We start from the raw sequence: 20,549 nt of genomic DNA on the forward strand, positions 1-20,549 counted from the left end.
GTCTCTTTAGGTAGAGGTTTGCATGGTGTAGGTTTTATTCCTTACAACTCTTCGTTCTCTCATTCTATCAGTGCACAATTTTAAATACATTCCCTTCAACTATATCTGAAGGCAGCTTCAAATGGTCACTGTGGTCCCCAGTGCAGGGCCCGCCCTTTTTCCCTTGCAGAGATTTACAAGTGGGCTGGCAGTGGGATGTCCCAACACCTTGCTTTGGGTAGTAAAAGGAGCCAGGCCCCCTCTCTTAGGGTAGTATCCTGCTCCTCGTACCAGTATTCCTGGACAGAAACAGCACCCCGTGGTGTACAGAGGGGCAACTCTCCTGAAATACCCCTAACCAGAGGTGGGATCCAGCAGGTTCTCACCAGTTCCCGAGAGTGGGTTACTAATTATTTGTGTCCGCTTTTCCATCTCCACGCCCTCGCCTCCCCAAGAGACATACTGCCTTTGAACGTGAGGGTTCCATATAGCAATTGCGACTAATAATGTAACTCCCTGAACTGGGTTAATCCCTTTCAGGTCCTGCAATTCATTGATTCTCAGCCTTTTATCTCACCAGTCTCTATCAAAGAACCTGTGTGTTTCACCATTGCTGTGTTCAGATTTGTGAGTTGGGGCATTTTCTATAATGTGATGATGATTTAGAAATGACCTGGTGCAAAAAAAAATTGCCGGGGGAGGGAGGTCATGGTGGGGTGGCTGCCCGGGGGGGGGGGGGCATCCAACTCAGGTTTTGCCCAAGGCTCAGGTTTGCCTAGGTATGCTTCTGCCCCCTTTGCTGAGGGGTGGTGGTGGTGAGGGAACCAGTTACTAAAATGTTTGGATCCCACCACTGCCCCTAACCCCTCTGGAACTGGGTTATACAGAATTGGGTAATTATTTGGGGTTTTTTTGAGGGGTGGTGAAAAAGGGAAGGAATGTTCTATTTCCACTCCAGACTATTTCCCATCCCACCCATTGAATCATGGGCCTCAGGCTCTGACACTAAAGTCTCCTGTGCTTCTTTTTAGTATTTTCCCTTATTTTCTCCAGCAGCGGAGGGTAAACTATCAATCAATCAATCACGCATCTATTGACATAAAATCAAGATAATACAAGCTCATGTATATAAAAGACGTTAATTCGTGCAGAGAAACGTTTGCACACTCATGTAGATATACTTATAATGTACTAATGTAGTATAAATAGCGCAATTGGCAATAATAAAACAGGAATAAGTTAACACTTTAAAATGGCTGTCAGGAATAGAGCTACCGCACATGTTGTATCAGCATTATAGTCTCCGAGAAGAAAACGTATGGCGACAGTAGGGTTAAAAAAAATTTCTCACCGCCAGTAAAGGGTGGATTAATCTAAAACGTGCATCTGAATTTATTTGTCATTCTAAAAGAACTTGGGTAGGAGAATCATCATCATCAGCAAAACTTTATTAGGCATAAGTTATAATCTCTACAGACAACAAATCCAGTGCATGAATACAAAAATATTCCAATATCCAAGTTGTAATAAAATGTTATATATACAGAACATCAAATATATGACATATTATTTAGAGCCAAACAATTAAAATCCACTCACATTAGGGAACGGCTCACGTTTGTCGTTTTATTAAATCACGTATAAACCCGTGTATTTGTAAACTTGTATGACTACATGAGCTCAGGTTTTTGGTAACATTTGTTGTTTATTACTTCTGCTAAAAAAGTAGCAACCTTGAGAGTTGTTTCAGGGGATCGATCATTTAATAAATAGGTTACTATGTATGTTACAGGAAGGCTGGGTTTTGTTTTAAGAAGCGGAGTAATATAGATACTACGTAGGGTAGAGTAGAACTGACAGTTTAAAAGGATATGCTGGATGGAATCCAACTCATTTGATGGGCACGGACAGCATCTCTCTGAAATTGGCATGCCTTGATATCTTCCTTCCATCACTTTAGAGGGGAAGGCGTTAAACCTTTCCAGCATGAAGGAAAATTATTCAATCAGGCTAACATAAATGCCCGACGCTGGTCAACAGGTAAAGTAGATGCAAGATAATTAGCTATAACTCCATACTTAGGAAAGATGCCCAAAGCACGAGGAGAACAGACTGGGATTTTTGTTGAACAGAAAGTCTGGCATTCATGGTCTTTCAGTATGTCTTTAATTTGGCAGAAAATAAAGTTCCCATTGCTGTTTTGGAAGACAGTTAGATCTATTCCAATACTCCTGATTTTGTTGATAATTACCTTGGACCAGTTGGAGACGTAATTATCTTTGAGTAGATGTAAGGTAATGTCATCATCCTTGGATCTAAAGTGAATCTTGAGCCAGAATTTTATTGTAAAGATCCAAGCTAGGGTTTCAACTGTAGACAGTCTGCATTCAAGGCACAGAGTGGTAAAGGTGATACTGTTGGGGACTCCCATTACTCTTCTCAGAAATGAAGCTTGAATTAGATCGCTTTCAGAGTTGAGGGCATTGATCCATATGGGGATCCCGTAAAGAATCTTTGGAATCACCTTTGCTTGGAAAATCTTCAGGGCAGCAATGATAGATTGAAAACCCTTCCCATGATAGAACTGGACAATGCCTGATAGCAGCCCTTTCCCAGAAGTAATGGAGCGGGATCTTTGTACTGACCACTGGAAATTGTATTGGAAATTTAGGGCTAAGTATTTAAAAGATTTGACCTGATTAAGATAGATGTTATTGATTTTCCATGTCATCTGTTTCCAGTGGGTTGAAAAAACTACTCTTTTGGATTTTGAATAATTAACCTTTAATTCATTTAAATCACAGTAGTTGAAAAATGCTCATAAATATCTCATAAGGCCAACTCTGGTTTGCGATAAAATGGCAGTATCATCGGCATACAGTAACAGTGGGACAGGATGGCCTCCTGCTATTGGTAGATGTCCTTCCACCGTGTTAAGATGGTCTTGCAGGTCATTTATATACAAGTTAAATAAATGCGAGGCCAGCACGCACCCCTGTTTGACTCCTCTTGACGTGGGTATTTTGTTGGAGAGTGAGCCTGAATGGTTCAGTTTTACCTGGCAGGAGGCTGCATTGTACAGTTTCCGAATTAACATGAATAAGCGAGGATCATGGGCCTCAGGCTAAAGCCTTTTGTGCTTCTTTTTAGTGTTTTCCCTTACTTTCTTCAGCAGCGGAGGGTAAACTATTGGGCGTGGGGGTAAGGCAGGGTTTGTTATTTTATGGTATTCAGCTTTTTGAAATGTGTATTAAACTTTAAAAAGCACAATGGGGATTTAAGAATCTCTCTGATCCAACAGAGACAATGTAATGCAGTCATCAGAGGGTCTGACTAAGTTCATGGAGATACAGGCTCGTTCAGATATGAGATCCCGCCTCTGCCAATGAAATTTGCTAGCTGACTCTAAGCCAGTAACTCATTTTCAGCCTAGCCAACCCCTCAGCATGGTGGTGGTTGGGATGAGATGGAGGAGAGGAGAACAGCACGAACCATTTTAGGTCTCTGCTGGGGAAAAAGTGAGCTATGATGTTTGTTAAAAATAAAATGTTCCATACAGTTTGGCCAAAAGGGTGCTTGTCCTGGACATTTGTTCATTTGGTATGGCAGGAGGCAGAACTGGTTATTCAATAGTCCTATGATCACTAAATATGAGAATGGAGTGGCAAAAGAATCTAGTCCTAAATAAGATCTATTCACTTTTAAATGTTTGTGACACCCTGTATGGAAGAATTGCGCTAGGTTTAAACAATTGACAGTTGAAACACTGCTTGTAGAAAACAATGATATTTTCTCAGAATGAAAACACCTGGAGGTTAATCAAGAAAGTCGAGAAGTCAAAGGAGGCAAGGTTTTGGTTTTACTCCAGCTGGGAGGAAGAGGGCGGGACTGCCCTGGATTTGTTTACGGAGAGGCTTGCTCTGTTTAAGAATGTTTACTCTCTCAATTATCCTAAAGGACCAGCGTTGTTGTTGTTTTTTCTGTTTTAACCTTGTGGGGAAAAAATGCTTTTTGGATTTTCTAGCAGTTTTGCAGCTGGGAGGGGGTTTTTTTTAGGTTTCACTTTTGTTCAGAAGAGATAATGGAGAAGATTGTTTTCTTTGGAAGCTGGCTGGAGGAGTCGGTGGGCAGTTTGTTATCTGGCATACAAAGCTACAGAAAGGCCAGATGTATTTATTTATTTACATTTATAACCCACCCTCCCCCCAAAGGGACATTTGTTCTTTTGCTCTGGCAGGAGGCAGAACTGGTCATTCCCATGATGAGTAAATATGAGAATGGAGCAAGAGTGGCAAACAACTTAATCTTAAATAAAAGGACCTATTCACTTTTCAATGTTTGACACTCCTTCATAAGATGTCTTCATGGAGTATGAGAAAAAAGCCTCACGTTTTATAATAAACTGCATTCCTGTAGTCGCGACGATAATGCTTGATGATAACATTGATAGGCTTTTAGTTTGTCACTTTGAACAAAACATTTCACACTCTACCATTTATGTGGATGAGATAAGGTCTGTACTCCAAGTAAAGTTCTTTGGACATGCACAGCATTTCTGCGGTTTTTCATGGTAGGGATCCATTGCTAGGCTTACAGGTTTGAACTCCGAGCAAAGCTTTTTCTATGCTCAAAGCATTCACATGCTGTTACCCCACGGCAGAAAGGTTCAAGCCCAGAGAGCTAAGAACTCTGAGGAAAGTTCTTGTCACACTGTAACCATTTGTATGGTTTATCCTGTGTGGGTTTCCTGATGGGTAATAAGTTGTGAACTCTAAGATTTTCCCCATTCCAAGCATTTTTGTCATTTATCCCCAGTGTGGATTCATCAATGAGCAGCAAGGTGAGCACTCTGAGCAAAGCTCTTTTTCCAATCGAAACATTTGTGTGGTTTTTCTCCAGTGTTGAATTTGTTGAATATGTGTCCCACAAGGATCAGTTTTGGGACCAGCAGTGGTGTTCCTGCCTAGGGACAGGGGGTACCCTATGTCCCCGGGCGCCCCCCATTTAGTCACGTGGGGGGGGGGCGCCAACATTTCAGGGTCGTTTGTGTGTTTTTAAATGTTTTAAGTGTTTTTTCACATTTTGGCCTGCAGGGGGCGCATCTTTAAGGCTAGCGGCACCAAAATTTCAGGGTACCATCCAGAGACTGCCCTGATGATACCACCCAAATTTGGTGATGTTTGGTTCAGGGGCTGCAAAGTTATGGACCCCCAAAGGGGGTGCCCCCATCCCCGTTGTTTTCAATGGGAGCTAACAGGAGATGGGGGCTACCCATTTGAGGGACCATAACTTTGGTCCCTCTGAACATAACTTCACCAAACTTGGGTGGAATCATAATAATAGTTAACAGATGATACCCTGAAATTTTGGTGTCACTAGCTTTAAAAATACACCCCTTCCAGGCACCCCAAGAAATGTGGCCAAGATTCTTTGTTTTGCAGTGACTTTGCTCCATTGTAGCCAATGGGGAATTTCTGAGTGTGTAGGCAGGCTGCACATTTTTGAAGATAGAGGCACCAGACTTTCAGGGTGGCTCCAAGAGGGCCTCCTGGTAATAGCATCCAGGTTTGGAGATCTTTGCTTCTGGGGGTTCAATTTTATTTTCCCCGCTCCTGCACATGAAAGCCTGTGGGCTGAGTTTGCTCAGATCTCTCTCAACTCCCCCCCCCCACTCCAGAAGCAAAGCTCACCAATCTTGGATGCTATTACTCAAGGCCTCTTGGAGCCACCTTGAAAGTCTGGTGCCTCTATCTTCAAAAATGTGCAGCCTGCCTCAGAAATTCCTCATTAGCTACAATGGAGTAAAGTCACTGCAAAACAAAGAATCTTGGGCAAATTTCTTTGGGTGCCTGGAAGGGATGCATTTTTAAAGCTTGTGACACCAAAATTTCAGGGTATCATCTGTTAACTATTCTCATGATGCCACCCAAGTTTGGTGAAGTTATGTTCAGGGGGACCAAAGTTATGGTCCCTCAAATGGGTAGCCCCCATCTCAGGTTAGCTCCCATTGAAAACAATGGGGATGGGGGCATTCCATTTGGGCACCCATAACTTTGTTGCCCCTGAACGAAACATCGCCAAACTCGGGTGGTATCATCAGGGCAGTCTCTGGATGATGCCCTGAAATCATGGTGCCGCTAGCTTTAAAAATGCGCTCCCTGCAGGCCGAAAAAACACCAAAAATACCCCAAAAACCCCCCAAATACCTTGCATTCGCATTTGTTCTTATTTGGGCAGGACATAATTGGACAATTTTTGTCCAAATTTGCCCAGATTCCAGCCGAATCTGCTATTTCATCTGAATCTCCAGCCCTCAAAAGTGATGCTGTTTCAGGGTGTGGGAGAATCCACCCGCCAAACAGCATCACTTTCAATTTTGTTTTAACAGGGGACCCCAGATTCTCCCTTTAAGGCAGATTTAAAAGAAGAATCTGAGCTCCCTAGTTTAAACACCATTGAAAGTGATGCTGTTTGGGGGTGGATTCCACGGGAGGTGTTTTGTGAGAGATGATGCTGTCATTTGTTTGGTAAATGTTTTGCTGGGGGTGATTTGTGAGAGATTTACATGCTTAATACCCACTTGCACTGGCTTGGAGTATTTTCTCAGGCTAACAACCTACCTCATAGGGTTGTTGTGATTAGGAAATTAGGAAAAGAGTTGGTGGGGAGAGAGCCATGTATGTTTTGATGGGAGTGGGAGGTGTTTTGTGAGCTGGTACAAAAAATCATTGTTTGGTCATGGTGGGGGAGGGTGGCCGCCCATACACCGGGCCGGGGGGGGGGGGGGCGCCAAACTCAGGTTTTGTCCCCGGGCACCAGTTTGCCTAGGTACGCCCCTGGGGACCAGTGCTCTTTAACCTATTCATAAATGACCTGGAAGTAGGGGTGGCTAGTGTGGTGGCCAAGTTTGCAGATGATACCAAATTATGTAGGGTGGTGAGAACTGCAAAGGATTGCGAAGAGCTCCAAGCGGACCTTGATAAATTAGGTGAGTGGGCTAAGAAATGGCAAATGCAGTTCAATGTAGCAAAATGCAAAGTGATGCACATAGGGGCAAAAAAATCCAAACTTCACATACACGCTACAGGGGTCAGTGCTATCAGTCACAGACCAGGAAAGGGATTTGGGCGTCTTAGTGGATACTTCCATGGGAATGTCAACTCAGTGCATGGCAGCTGTGAAAAAGGCAAACTCTATGCTGGGGATAATTAGGAAAGGAATTGAGAATAAAACCAAAGATTGTCATGCCCTTATATAAAGCAGTGGTGCGACTGCACTTGGAGTACTGTGTTCAGTTCTGGTCGCCACATCTCAAAAAGGATATTGAAGAGATAGAAAAAGTACAAAGAAGGGCAACGAGAATGATTGAGGGACTGGAGCACCTTCCTTATTAGGAGAGGCTGCAGCGTTTAGGACTCTTTAGTTTGGAGAGGAGACGTCTGAGGGGGGATATGATTGAAGTCTATCAAATTATGCATGGGGTAGAAAATGTTGACAGAGAGAAATTTTTCTCTCTTTCTCACAATACTAGAACCAGGGGGCATACATTGAAAATGCTGTGGGGAAGAATTAGGACTAATAAAAAGGAAACATTTCTTCACGCAACGTGTGATTGGTATTTGGAATATGCTGCCACAGGAGGTGGTGATGGCCACTAACCTGGATAGTTTTAAAAGGGGCTTGGATAGATTTATGGCAGAGAAGTCAATCTATGGCTACCAATCTTGATCCTCCTTGATCTGAGATTGCAAATGCCTTAACAGACCAGGTGCTCAGGAGCAACAGCCACAGAAGGCCATTGCTTTCACATCCTGCATGTGAGATCCCAAAGGGACCTGGTGGGCCATTGAGAGTAGCACAGGGCTGGACTAGATGAACTCTGGTCTGATCCAGCTGGCTTGTTCTTATGATGGGTGATAATTGTTGAAATCTATGTAAAGCTCTTTTCACAAGTCAAACATTTATATGGTTTCTCCCCAGTGTGCAGATGTTGATGGGAGCTAAGGTGTGATTTTAAAGGAAAGCTCTTTTCACAATCTGAGGCTGATTCCGCATGGGTAAAAACAGCAGTGTGAAAACGGTGTGAAAATGGTGTAAAAGGGTTTAAAATGGTGTAAAAGGGTTTATACTGTTTTCACAACGTTTTCACACTGCTGTTTTTGGTCCATGAGGAATCAGCCTGAGCATTTATATGGCTTCTCCCCAGTGAGCATACATTGATGATCATGAACTCCAAGTAAAGCTCTTTTCACAATCTCAGCATTAATATTACTTGTCCCCAGCGTGAATACGTTGATGGACAGTAAGCTGTGAACGCAAAGCAAAGCACTTTTCACAATCTGAGCATTTATAAGGCTTCTTCCCAGTATGCATACGTTGATGAGAGTTAAGCTGTGATTTCGAAGGAAAGCTCTTTTTACAATCTGAGCATTTATATGGCTTCTCCCCAGTGTGCATACGTTGATGGACAGCAAGGTTTGAACTCCGAGCAAAGCTCTTTCCACAATCTAAGCATTTATAAGGCTTATCTCCAGTATGCATACGTTGATGAGAGCTAAGGTGTGCTTTCGAAGGAAAGCTCTTTTCACAATCCGAGCATTTATATGGTTTCTCCCCAGTGTGCATACGTTGATGGTAGCTAAGGTGTGATTTTGAAGGAAAGGTCTTTTCACACTCCAAACATTTATATGGCTTCTCCCCAGTGTGCATACGTTGATGAACAGCAAGGTTTGAAATCCGAGCAAAGCTCTTTTCACAATCTAAGCATTTATAAGGTTTGTCCCCAGTGTGAATACCTTTATGATCAATAAGGCCTGATCTCCGAGCAAAGCTCTTTTCGCAATCTGAGCATTTATAAGGCTTCTCCCCAGTGTGCATAAGTTGATGGACAGTAAGGTGTGAACGCCAAGCAAAGCTCTTTTCACAATCTGAGCATTTATATGACTCCTGCCCTGTGTGAATACGTTGATGAGCAGTAAGGTGAGAACTCCGAGCAAAGCTCTTTTCACAATCTGAGCATTTATATGGCTTCTCCCCAGTGTGCATAAGTTGATGAGCAGTAAGGTGTGACTTCCAAGGAAAGGTCTTGTCACAATCTGAGCATTTTTAAGGCTTCTCCCCAGTGTGAATTCGTTGATGGACAGCAAGGTTTGAACTCGTAGCAAAGCTCTTTCCACAATCTGAGCATTTATACGGTTTCTCCCCAGTGTGAATACGTTGATGAATGTTAAGGCTTGAACTTTGAGCAAAGCTCTTTCCACAATCTGAGCATCTATATGGCTTCTCCCCAGTGTGCATACGTTGATGAGCAGTAAGTTGAGAACTCCAAGCAAAGCTCTTTTCACAATCCAAGCATTTATATGGCTTCTCCCCAGTGTGAATACGTTGATGAGCAGTAAGTTGAGAACTCCGAGCAAAGCTCTTTTCACAATCTGAGCATTTATAAGGCTTCTCCTCAGTGTGCATACATTGATGGAAGTGAAGCTGTGATTTCGAAGGAAAGCTCTTTTCACAATCTGAGCATTTATATGGCTTCTCCCCAGTGTGGATACGTTGATGATTGTAAAGGCTTGAACTCTGAGCAAAGCTCTTTTCACAATCTGAGCATTTATATGGCTTCTCCCCAGTGTGCATACGTTGATGGATAGTAAAGTGTGAACTCGTAGCAAAGCTCTTTCCACAATCTGAGCATTTATATGGCTTCTCCCCAGTGTGCATACGTTGATGGGAGCAAAGCTGTGATTTCGAAGGAAAGCTCTTTTCACAATCTGAGCATTTATAAGGCTTCTCCCCAGTGTGCATACGTTGATGTACAGTAAGCTTTGACCTCCAAACAAAGGTCTTGTCACAATCTGAGCATTTATAAGGCTTCTCCCCAGTGTGAATACGTTGATGAGCAGTAAGGTTTGAACTCTGAGCAAAGCTCTTTTCACAATCTGAGCATTTATATGACTTCTCCCCTGTGTGAATACGTTGATGAGCAGCAAGTTGAGAACTCCGAGCAAAGCTCTTTCCACAATCTGAGCATTTATATGGCTTCTCCCCAGTGTGCATATGTTGATGGTAAGCAAGTTGAGAACTGTGAGCAAAGCTCTTTTCACAATCTGAGCATTTATATGGCTTCTCTCCAGTGTGAATACGTTGATGGGAGCTAAGCTGTGATTTCGAAGGAAAACTCTTTTCACAATCTGAGCATTTATATGGCTTCTCCCCAGTGTGCATACGTTGATGGATAGTAAAGTGTGAACTTGTAGCAAAGCTCTTTCCACAATCTGAGCATTTATATGGCTTCTCCCCAGTGTGCATACGTTGATGGATAGTAAAGTGTGAACTCCGAGCAAAGCTCTTTTCACAATCTGAGCATTTATATGGCTTCTCCCCAGTGTGCATACGTTGATGTACAGTAAGCTTTGACCTCCAAGCAAAGGTCTTGTAACAATCTGAGCATTTATAAGGCTTCTTCCCAGTGTTCATACATTGATGGACAGTAAGATGGGAACTCTGAGCAAAGCTCTTTTCGCAATCTGAGCATTCATGTGGCTTCCCCTCATTGTGGATATGTTCATGGGAACGAAGCTGTGACCTTGAAGCAAAATTACTTCCGCACTTCAAGCATTTGTGAGGCTTCACCCCAGTGTGGATTCGTTGATGAACAAAAAGGTGTGAACTCCAAATAACGTTCTTTGCACCCTGCAAACATTTCTGGGGTTTCTTGCCAGTGTGGAGTTGCTGATGGTCAGGAATGTCTCTATTCCTACGTAACCTCTTTCTACGTTCCAAGCACTCATCAGATTTCTCCTCTGCATTAATTATGGCATGTGTACCGAACACCTGGGACTCAGCACCCTGAGAAGCAGAGTGTTCTTCCCCTTTCTTCCATTCAGTTCCAGTGTTTCTTTTCTGGTGTTGTGCTTCTCCCTCCAACTTGTGCTGGGGACCATCAGGCTCTGGAATAAAGTGAAAAGGCTGGTCAGACCATAACACAAAACAGAATCAACAAAAGAAGGCTGTTAACTGCTCTTGATGGCAGAACATGAATTATTTGGTGGAGAGACACCTTCTGTCATGTATTTATCAGGTGTTGATTCTTCCTTGGAGGGGGGCTCCATCAGAGACAAGGTGGCCTGTCAGGGCCACGGCCCTTACATAAGTTTCTATTCCCCAGTAAGTTTCTGTTTCCCCAGTTATTCCTGTTCCCGCCACTGGGAGAGACCGCCCCCTGCAACCCCTATATACTGGAACTGAGGGCAAGAACCCTCAGTTCCAGCACCCTGTACCCAGGGCTACACAATTCAATAAAGTTTGTTCCTTTTTGCAAAGTTAGCTTTGTTTGAGTGTGTCCAGCCTTACATTGTGCTGGAACTCCCTCTTCACACTCTACCATGTCCAGATCTTCGCAGCATGGCTGGGTCGAGAGATGCTCCATTCCGATCGAACCGGAGTCAGCCCACGGAGAGATGTCCTTCCCCATCGCAAATCATGGACAGGGGTGGGCACCCTTCACGGAGTGGGGACGGTTGAACAGATCTGTCTACCAACGTTCCTTGCGAGGTCTCAAGAAGCGGCGCGACGGGCAGACCAGGAAATGGACAAGCAACATCTGGCCTACACAGCACTGCAACTGCGAACCGCAGAGCTAAGTTGAGAACGGGACCAGCTACAAAACGACCTCTCAACCCTACAACAACAGGTGGCCTCGCTAATGGCCGACTGAAGATCCCCCCCGATGCGAGAGCCCGATGGCGAACTACATGACCGACGACCTGACAGTGGCTTCCTACTCTCCCGCCCGGTGAACGGCCCACCGGACACCTCCCCCCAGGTTGACCCAAGCGGCGCGTGCCGCCCCCGCAGAAACTTCAGAGTGATTTTCAGCGGGGATCCAGACGAGCTCGCCTTTTTCCTGATACAGGCGGGCTCATACATGGAGGTCCATGAGTCGGAGTTCTGGTCAGACCGGGAGAGGGTTCTCGAACTAGGGACACAGCTGAAAGGAGAAGCGGCGAACTGGTTTGTCGGCCTTGTGGAGAGTGACGCCGCTGAACTCTACGATTTAGAACAGTTCCTGCTGGCCTTGCCGAGGTTCGAGGATTCGCTGACCGAGGAGAAGGCCCGGGCAAAACTCCAACAGCTACGCCAAGGAACCCGCTCAGTCAGTGACTTCGCCGCGGAATTCCACAGACTGGCTAGCCGCTTACGGGGGTGGCCAGAAATGGTCCTAGTGCAGCTGTTTAAGGACGCGCTCCACCCAAAGATACTGCAGTAGAGCCTGATCAATGGAGACCCGGAGACACTACTGGAGTGGATCCAAAGAGTGGGAGAGGCCGAATTGAGGATCCGACAGGTCGACCAATCGGAACTCCAGTGGAGTCGCGCCCAACGCTCCCAGAATCGTCCAGCCGCACACCCTACCGAGGGGACTACCCGGACGGGGACCCTTGAACACCAGCCGCGCAGACCGCCGTCGCCTGGGACTCTGCCTCCACTGCGAGGGGAAGGGCACTTTGCGTCATGCCTGGAACGCCGCACCCAAGCAACCTCTGGAGATCCTGACACCCGATCCTGGGTGAAACACCTGACACCGGCTCCGAAAACCAACTCGCGCCGGCACACCATCACTGCTCCAGTTGCCACTGCACAAGCCACCACATACTCGAGCGATTCTGAGACTTCGGTGACCCAGGACTGCGAGACAGCGACCTGGTGTGAGGAGCTACACAATTCAATAAAGTTTGTTCCTTTTCGCAAAGTCAGCTTTGTTTGAGTGTGTCCAGCCTTACAGTGGCCCAGTGGAACCTGCCCGTTCAGAAGCAGTCTCTCTCTGAAGAGGGGTTCTTTGAATCTGCCCCTCTTGTTCAGAACCTTTTAGGGACTCTCTTTGACTAGACTGTCAAACTAGAGGCTGGACTAGAGGGACTTCTGGAAAATCTCTTCCTCTTTAAAGATAAACATACAAATGAAATCAGAGGCTTTTCTTTTGGGTGTTATGGACAGTTAGTTTGGAAAAAACACGGAACTATTTCATATGTGATATCAGCAGTGAGAATATTAAGAGACACAAAAAAGGAAAAGTGTTACCTATACCTACACAGAAATATGACTTCTGAGATTATGGGAAAGGGCAGAAAGGGATAAACTTGCATCTTTGAGTAGAGAAAAAAACGTATCTAAATTCACCGATGAATAGAAATCCCTGAGAGACTTTTGGAATAAGACAGAGAAATCAAATTGATGATTTGTGGATTTGACGAATGGAAGAATGAGAAAACCGATATAGTGAATTAATTACTTAACTAAGAATTCTTTTTATAATTGTGATGGGAGACAAATAGAAAATTGTTATGTGTGTTTACATTTAATTCAGACAAAACTGAATCTTATTACTATACATTTTGTTCTTTACGTACATTTTATGTACTTTTTCTTTTTGCCTGATTTCTCTCTTTTTCTGTTCCCTGTATATGTTTTAAAAATCTTAATAAATGTCTTAATTAAATAAAGAGATCCCTCTGATTTCTCTGTTTCTTCTATGTCTTGGACAACTGGATCTCCTGCTTCTTTCACTGGGCTTATGGGTCCAGGTTCCAGAAGCAGAAGTTGTTCTTTGGGTCTACGTCCAGACATCCCAATTCTAGAGGGAAAGTATCAATTTTTTTTTTAATCCTAAAAGATCGATGCAGTGGGAAGAGAGGGAGATCTAGAAGGATCCATCTGCTGTTCCTTATTGTGACCCAAAGTGGAGAAGCGAACCAGCAACATCAGCACAGGAAAGGGAAGCCCTAGCCTACACAGCCACCAGGATAGTATCTTAGCCCCCTCCCAAGGGAAGCAGGATCGGACATCCCAGCCAACTGTGGCTCTGACAAAAGGCAACTGTCTAATTGCTTTTCTTCCTTGGAAGAGACCTCATGGGAAAAGGCAGTGATGGATCCCAAAAACTGCTACTAACAAGCCAGAAATAAATGTGAAGACTTATACCGGTAAATATGTTTCTTTTTTGAGGACATATTTTATACTACTCCACCTCAGTAGAGCTCAGAACGGCATATCCTGTCTTCACTTTCTCTCCAGCTCTGAGCAGGGAAACAGAACCTGCTGAGCTGAATTAAAAAGACGACTGGAAGCCTAGAATTCAGCAAATGAAGCTCATCATGACATGAAGCCAAATAGCATCTGCTGAATCCCATATCCTCCTCCTTTTTCTTCAGGGCTCTACTCCCTCGTATTAGTGAATTGTGAGCCAGACCTCAGCCTACACTGTGGAAGTAGAATGAACACCCCAGTAGGACTCCAATTCTGCCCCTTCCACCCCACTATGATCCTCCTCAGTTCCCATGGGAAACTGTAATGTCACTGAGTCAAGAAAATGTCTTTCTGAGCTTCATAAAAAGCATATTGAGGGCTCTACACAAATAGTATTGCTATTCCTTGAAATAATCATTTCCCTGGTTGCTCTGAAAAGCCCAAGGGGAGGCTTTGTTGACATCTCATAAACTCCTAGGGAGGGCAATTGTGCTCCTGCCCTCCTTTCAGTAGATTTTCACCTGTACTCAACATTTTGTTTGCCCTGAAGAACAATGAGCTCACTCTATCCACAATGGGAGGTCAAGAGGAGGCCCTTTCTCCTCAATCGTGTTCCTTTTCATTAACAAACCAATGTTTTAGCTTCCACACTAATACTGATGGACTCAGGTAAAGATGCAGAACCAACTCCCCTGCTGACATTTAGACCTTCGACATTCACCTACCGAGAGTATCCGGGACCCTTATTGGTAGTGGTGGAAAGTGCTCTTAAGCTGCAGCTGACTTCACTGCAGGGTTTATAGTGAAGAGACAGACAGAGGTGGTTTCCCACGGCCTCCTTCTGCGTAATGGCTCTGGACTTTCTTGGTGGTCCCCCATTCAGGTACAAATCTGGACCGACCTGCCTGAGCTTCTAATTGCTGGTGGGATTGGGCAAGCCAAGGGCATCCAGGTCAGAGATGGGGGTCCTTCTTAGAAGGAAGGACTCCCACCTTCAGTATGTGTGAGTCAAAGGAAAAGAGAGCCTTACCCAGAGAGGCCACATTCTGACAGTTGTCCTCCATGACTTCCTTGTGAAGCCTCCTTTGGTCCGGATCCAGCAGAGCCCACTCCGCCTCAGAGAAACGAACAGACACATCCTCAAAGGTCACCAGACCCTGAAAAGAGAAACAAATATTGAAAAAGTAAGAATTCTTCCCTTTCTTATCCAATCCAAAAGGAACAATCAGATGTTGATGTCCATGTTTTAAACTTCCATCAGATGTTTTCATTTGCTATCTAGTGACCAGGACTGATCATAGACAAAGGGAAGATTCTCCCAGGCCAAGGGAGGTGGGGGGGGGGCACCTGGGGCAAGGCCCAGAGTTCCACACTTACCCCAGGAGGTGGCACGGAAGCTGCTTCCTCTCCGCCCCCAAAAGCTAGCAAAGAATGTACGGCTCCACCTGGAATGATAAGAAAGTAAATGGGAAACATTATATGCTTTCTTGAGGAGGGGAGGAATAAGGTTCTCTCTGTCTTGGCTCATGATGGCAATTATCCTTCTGTCCATATTTTGGCTAATTTTCTGCTTCCATGATTTTCCCACATAAAATCTTGAGACAGTTATCACATACGAACCCAAGACCTGGCTTCCTGATTCTCCAGAATTCAAGAATTAAGAAGGAAGAACTTAGAAATGCAAGGAACAGGCACTTAGAATCAAAGAGCAGGAAGGGGCCATAAAAGTCATCCAATCCAACCCCCGAATAGATGCAGGATCAGCCTAGATTATCCCAGACAAGTGTTTGTTCCGCTGCTGCTGAAAGGAGGAGTTCCCCATGCCCCTAGGTAGCTGATTCCACTGTTGCCAACTTACTGTAAGTAGTTTTTATCTAATATCCAGTCGGAACCTTTTTGCTTTTAATTTAAACCCATTATTGTGAGTCTTAATCTCTGCTGCCATTAGGAACAGCTCCATGCCTTGCTCTGAGTAAAACCCTTCAAATACTTCAAGAGAGCAATCATGAACACACACACACACACACACACACACACACACACACACACACACGGTCTTCTCTTCTTCAGACTAAACATGCCTAAGTCCCTCAGCCTTTCCTCGCAGGGCTTGGTCTCCAGGCCCCTGATCTTCCTCTTCATCACTCTCCTCTGCACTGGCTCCATTCTTTCCACATCCTTTATGAAGTGGAAACAACTGAACTCAGTACTCCAGGTGAGGCCTGACCAATGCAATGTGCAGGAGAAATAGGACATCGTATTATCTGAATGTTATGCCTCTGCTGATACACCCCAAGATGGTGCTGGGCTTTTTTGTCACTGCATCATGTAGGCTGCTCATATTTCACTTATGGTCCACTCATACACCAAGATTTTGTTCACACACACTCAGTAGGGTGTTCCCCTTTCCAACATGTGTGTTTCTCAGTTTTGCTCCCCAAACCTCTCAATTAATAAAACCACACTTTCCACGTCCCAAAATCGTTTGGCAGTTGGGCAAAGTCATCATGTATTCAGAAAGGAAACCTCTACCCAGGAAATGCCACCAGTGTTCTACTTGTTATTCCAGCAAGGTGACACACATGCTCCAAACACATCATCTCTCGAATATTTACATGATTTCTTCTGGATTTTCCCTCCATTCTACAATCCCATCACAACTGCGTCACTCCATCATTACTAACAATCTTTGTTGCTAACTTCAAATGCTGCTACAGTCTCCTGGAGAACCAGTGTGGTGTAGTGGTGAAGAGCAGGTGCACTCTAATCTAGGGAACCGGATTTGATTCCCCGCTCTGCTGCCTGAGCTGTGGAGGCTTATCTGGGGAATTCAGATTAGCTTGTGCACTCCAACACATGCTGGCTGGGTGACCTTGGGCTAGTCACAGCTCTTCTGAGCTCTGTCCGCCCCACCCACCTCACAGAGTGTTTGCTGTGAGGGGGGAAGGGAAAGGAGATTGTAAGCCCCTTTGAGTCTCCTACAGGAGAGAAAGGGGGGATATAAATCCAAATTCCTCCTCCTCCTCCTCTTCTTCTTCCTGTAAACTGCTGATTCCCTGTTCTCATCTTCTAATCGGCCTACAGATTGATCCAAGTGTCTACTTATCATACAGTAGGCATTACGGAGGATGCATCAGTACTGAATCCCTTCTAGTCTGGTTTCTGGCAGGGCCAGAGGATGGAGTTCATGCTTGTTGCCTTTATGGATTCATCTGGACCGAGACAGGTCAGTGCTTCTGATATTGTTAGATCTCACCACAGCATTTGATTATGGTCTCCTGGCCCAGCCCCTCACCTGCTCCCCCATTGGCAGAGGCCATTCCATCCCTGCCCTGGAGCAGCACAAACCCTCCTAGACCCCCACACCACCCCCAGCAAGCCCTCCCGGCCTCCCCCCCAGCAAGCCCCCCAGCCCACAGATCAGCCCCCTGCCTGCCTGCACACCCTGCCCTATCTAGGCACGCTGTATTGCTTACTTAACAGCTGTCTTTACTGCTAGTAGAGATATAAAGGACGTGATTTCTGGCTACACTGTAGTAGACTTTGCCATCAAACTCCACCACACTGTTATCCCCCAGAACCCGACCCACTTCCGACCATCTGTAGTGGTTTTCAATTTTTGTCTCAGTGTATCTTAAGAAATGTGCGTGCACATGAAATCTCATACCAAGAATAAAACTTGGTTGGTCTTAAAGATGCCACTGAACCCAAACTGGTTTCCTGCTGCTTTGGACCGACATGGCTACGCACCTGAACTCATGGGTGTAATGATCATTAACAAGTGTGGCCGCATGAGATCGGTGGAGGGGGATCTCCCCCCCCCCATTTAGGTAGAGGTTTGCATGGTGTAGGTTTTATTCCTTACAACTCTTTGTTCTCTCATTCTATTATTGCACAATTTTAAATACATTCCCTTCAATTATATCTGAAGGCAGCTTCAAATGGTCACTGTGGTCACCAATGCAGGGCCCACTCTTTTTCCCTTGCAGAGATTTACAAATTGGCTGCCAGTGGTATTGTGAAGGATGGGGTAAAACCCCAGGTAGCAGGGTAGCACAACTCACTGGAACTCAGTAGGAACACAAACGCACATAACATAATAACATAATTTTATGTTACCTTCATGCACGGGTTGTCTTATGTTGTCGTATTTCACACCAATATATTTACTTCTCACCTTTAGATTTTCAGTTTCTATTAGCTGTATAGCAGTTTGGGAATCAGTAAATACATGGATGGGTACTTGTACTGATTCGCCAAGGTCAGTTAGTAAAGATTGCAACCAAGTTTGTTTCTGACATAGCAGCTATTTCTGATTCACTTGTTGACAGACATACGTTGATTTGTTTCCTTGAACACTAAGCTATTGGCACATTTGCATATTTAACGATGAAGCCAGTACAAGACTTCTGGTCCTCACTATCAGCAAATGAGCTATCAACAATAGCAGCTTGTTGATTATTCTTTTTCTCAGGAAATATACACAGACCATCATTTGCAGTGGTATTCCAGTACTTAATGACTCTTGTTAATGCATTCCAATCATTTACAGTTGGATTATGGACATGATGATTAAGAGCACTGGCAGCAAAAGCCAGGTCAGGTCTTACCCAGTTTGCAATATAAAGTATTGATCCCACAAGTCTTCTATATAACTCAGGGTTTTCACATAGTTCTGAGTCTTGTGCTTTTAGAAAGTCAGGTACCATAGGGGTTTGAGTAGGTTTTGCATTTTCCAGTTTTACATTTTTTACTAGATTTGCAATTCTATTTTTCTGGGTAAGGATACACTATACGTTGTATTTCAATACCCAGGTAATTTGTAATATCACCTAGGCTCATTCCGCACACGCAAAATAATGCACTTTCAAGCTGCTTTCACAACTGTTTTTGCCATTCCGCACAGCTTCAAAGAGCCCTGAAAGCAGCTTGAAAGTGCATTATTCTGCGTGTGCGGAATGAGCCCTAGATCTTTTATCACAAACGTAGAACCCAGCTGTTCTTTGATATTAGTAATCTGTTTTCTGTGTTAGCGCAAATACAGACATCATCTACATAAATCAGGATGATCTCAAGGTTTTTGCTATGGCCTCTCGTATATACCCACACACCAGCAATTGTTCTTTTAAAGTTCATGGCCTTGAGTTTTGCATCTAAACATGTGTACCAATTCTTCCCCGATTGTTTTAACCCATATAGAGAACGTTTTAAGCAATATACCTGATCTGGTGCATTGGCATCTTCAAAACCAGGTGGTACTTTCGTGTACACTTTTTGCTTTAAAGGGGCATTAAGATATGCACGTTCCACTTTGTTACTTCAGACTCAGGCAATTGTAACATTTGTTCATAAGTCAAAGGTGTTGCTGCATGACAGGCATACACATTTTGACCAAATCCATATCTCTCTGGAGGTACTCCTTTTGTGACTCTCTGAGAAATACGTCCAGTTTCAGTCTGTTCCTGTGTTTCCCCTTTCAAGTCTGCAACGGAGCACGACTCAGCTTGCAGCTGTGGCTGTTCAACCTTGAGCTGAACACTCTGTCCTTGACTAGAGCTGGGTAGTGCTGGCTGCACAGTAACCCCTTGATGCTCGGTTAAGGGCAGAAACACATCAGAATTGGCATGTATTTTTTCCCAATGAAGATTATTTTCAAAATTAGTTGAACGGGAAATCATAACTTTGCCAAATTTTAGAGAAAAGCGATAAGCCTTAGAAGAAGAATCACATCCAACAAATCTCAAAGGTCTCTATTTCTGCTCACCAGAGGTTCTTTGAGCAGGAGGTACCAACACATTTGCATATGATCCAAATATTCTCATGTGAGACAGTTTGGGGTTTTTACCATACAACAGGAAATATGGAGTCTGTTTCAAACTTTCTGACCACAACCCAGGGGTGTAATGAGGCAAACTGTAGCCCTGGGCAAAACCTGAGTTGGATTGCCCCCCCCCCCCCATGGGCGGCCACTTCACCACGACCAAAAAAATTTTTGCACCAGAACAATGGTGCCTGCAGGGCGTGCATTTTTAGACATATCAGCACCAATATGTGCATATCATACCCATTATTTGCTAAGGAGATGGGGGCTACCCTTTTGAGGGTCCATAACTTTGGACCCCCTGAACCAAACTGCACCAAACCTGGCGGGTATCATCAGGACAGTTTCCAGATGATACCCTGAAATTTTGGTGCTGATATGCCCAAAAATGCACCCCCTGCAGAAACATCCCAGAAATTTGCCCAAGAATCTTTGTTCTTCATTGAGTTTTCTGCATTGCTGTCAATAGGGATTGCAGGCTTGGGGGGGGGGGCACATTTCTGAAGGCACAGTCTCAAAAATTTCATGGTCTCATCAGGAGACTGCCCTAATGATACCCCCAGGTTTGGTGCAGTTTGGTTCAGGGGGGCCAAAGTTATGGACCCTCAAAACTGTAGCCCCCATCTCCTATTAACTCCCATTGGAAACAATGGGGGATGGGGCACTCCCTTTGGGAGTCCATAACGTTGGACTCCCTGAACTAAACCTCACCAAACTTGGAGGGCAG

General features: G+C 44.6%; 1 protein-coding gene and 1 pseudogene across 1 annotated transcript in view; both read right to left on the reverse strand.

Annotated features, from left to right (window-relative positions):
- LOC125428603 (zinc finger protein ZFP2-like) overlaps positions 1 to 20,549 on the reverse strand; it is a 145,324-nt gene that overhangs the window by 96,922 nt on the left and 27,853 nt on the right. Inside the window, 1 exon segment of the mRNA XM_048489007.1 lies at positions 15,379 to 15,446. Coding sequence (XP_048344964.1) covers positions 15,379 to 15,446 — 68 coding nt within the window.
- The window catches only part of LOC125428523, a 73,646-nt pseudogene continuing 61,273 nt past the window's right edge, over positions 8,177 to 20,549 (reverse strand).

Source organism: Sphaerodactylus townsendi, linkage group LG03 (genome assembly GCF_021028975.2).
Source record: "Sphaerodactylus townsendi isolate TG3544 linkage group LG03, MPM_Stown_v2.3, whole genome shotgun sequence".
In the NCBI taxonomy this organism is placed as follows: domain Eukaryota; kingdom Metazoa; phylum Chordata; class Lepidosauria; order Squamata; family Sphaerodactylidae; genus Sphaerodactylus; species Sphaerodactylus townsendi.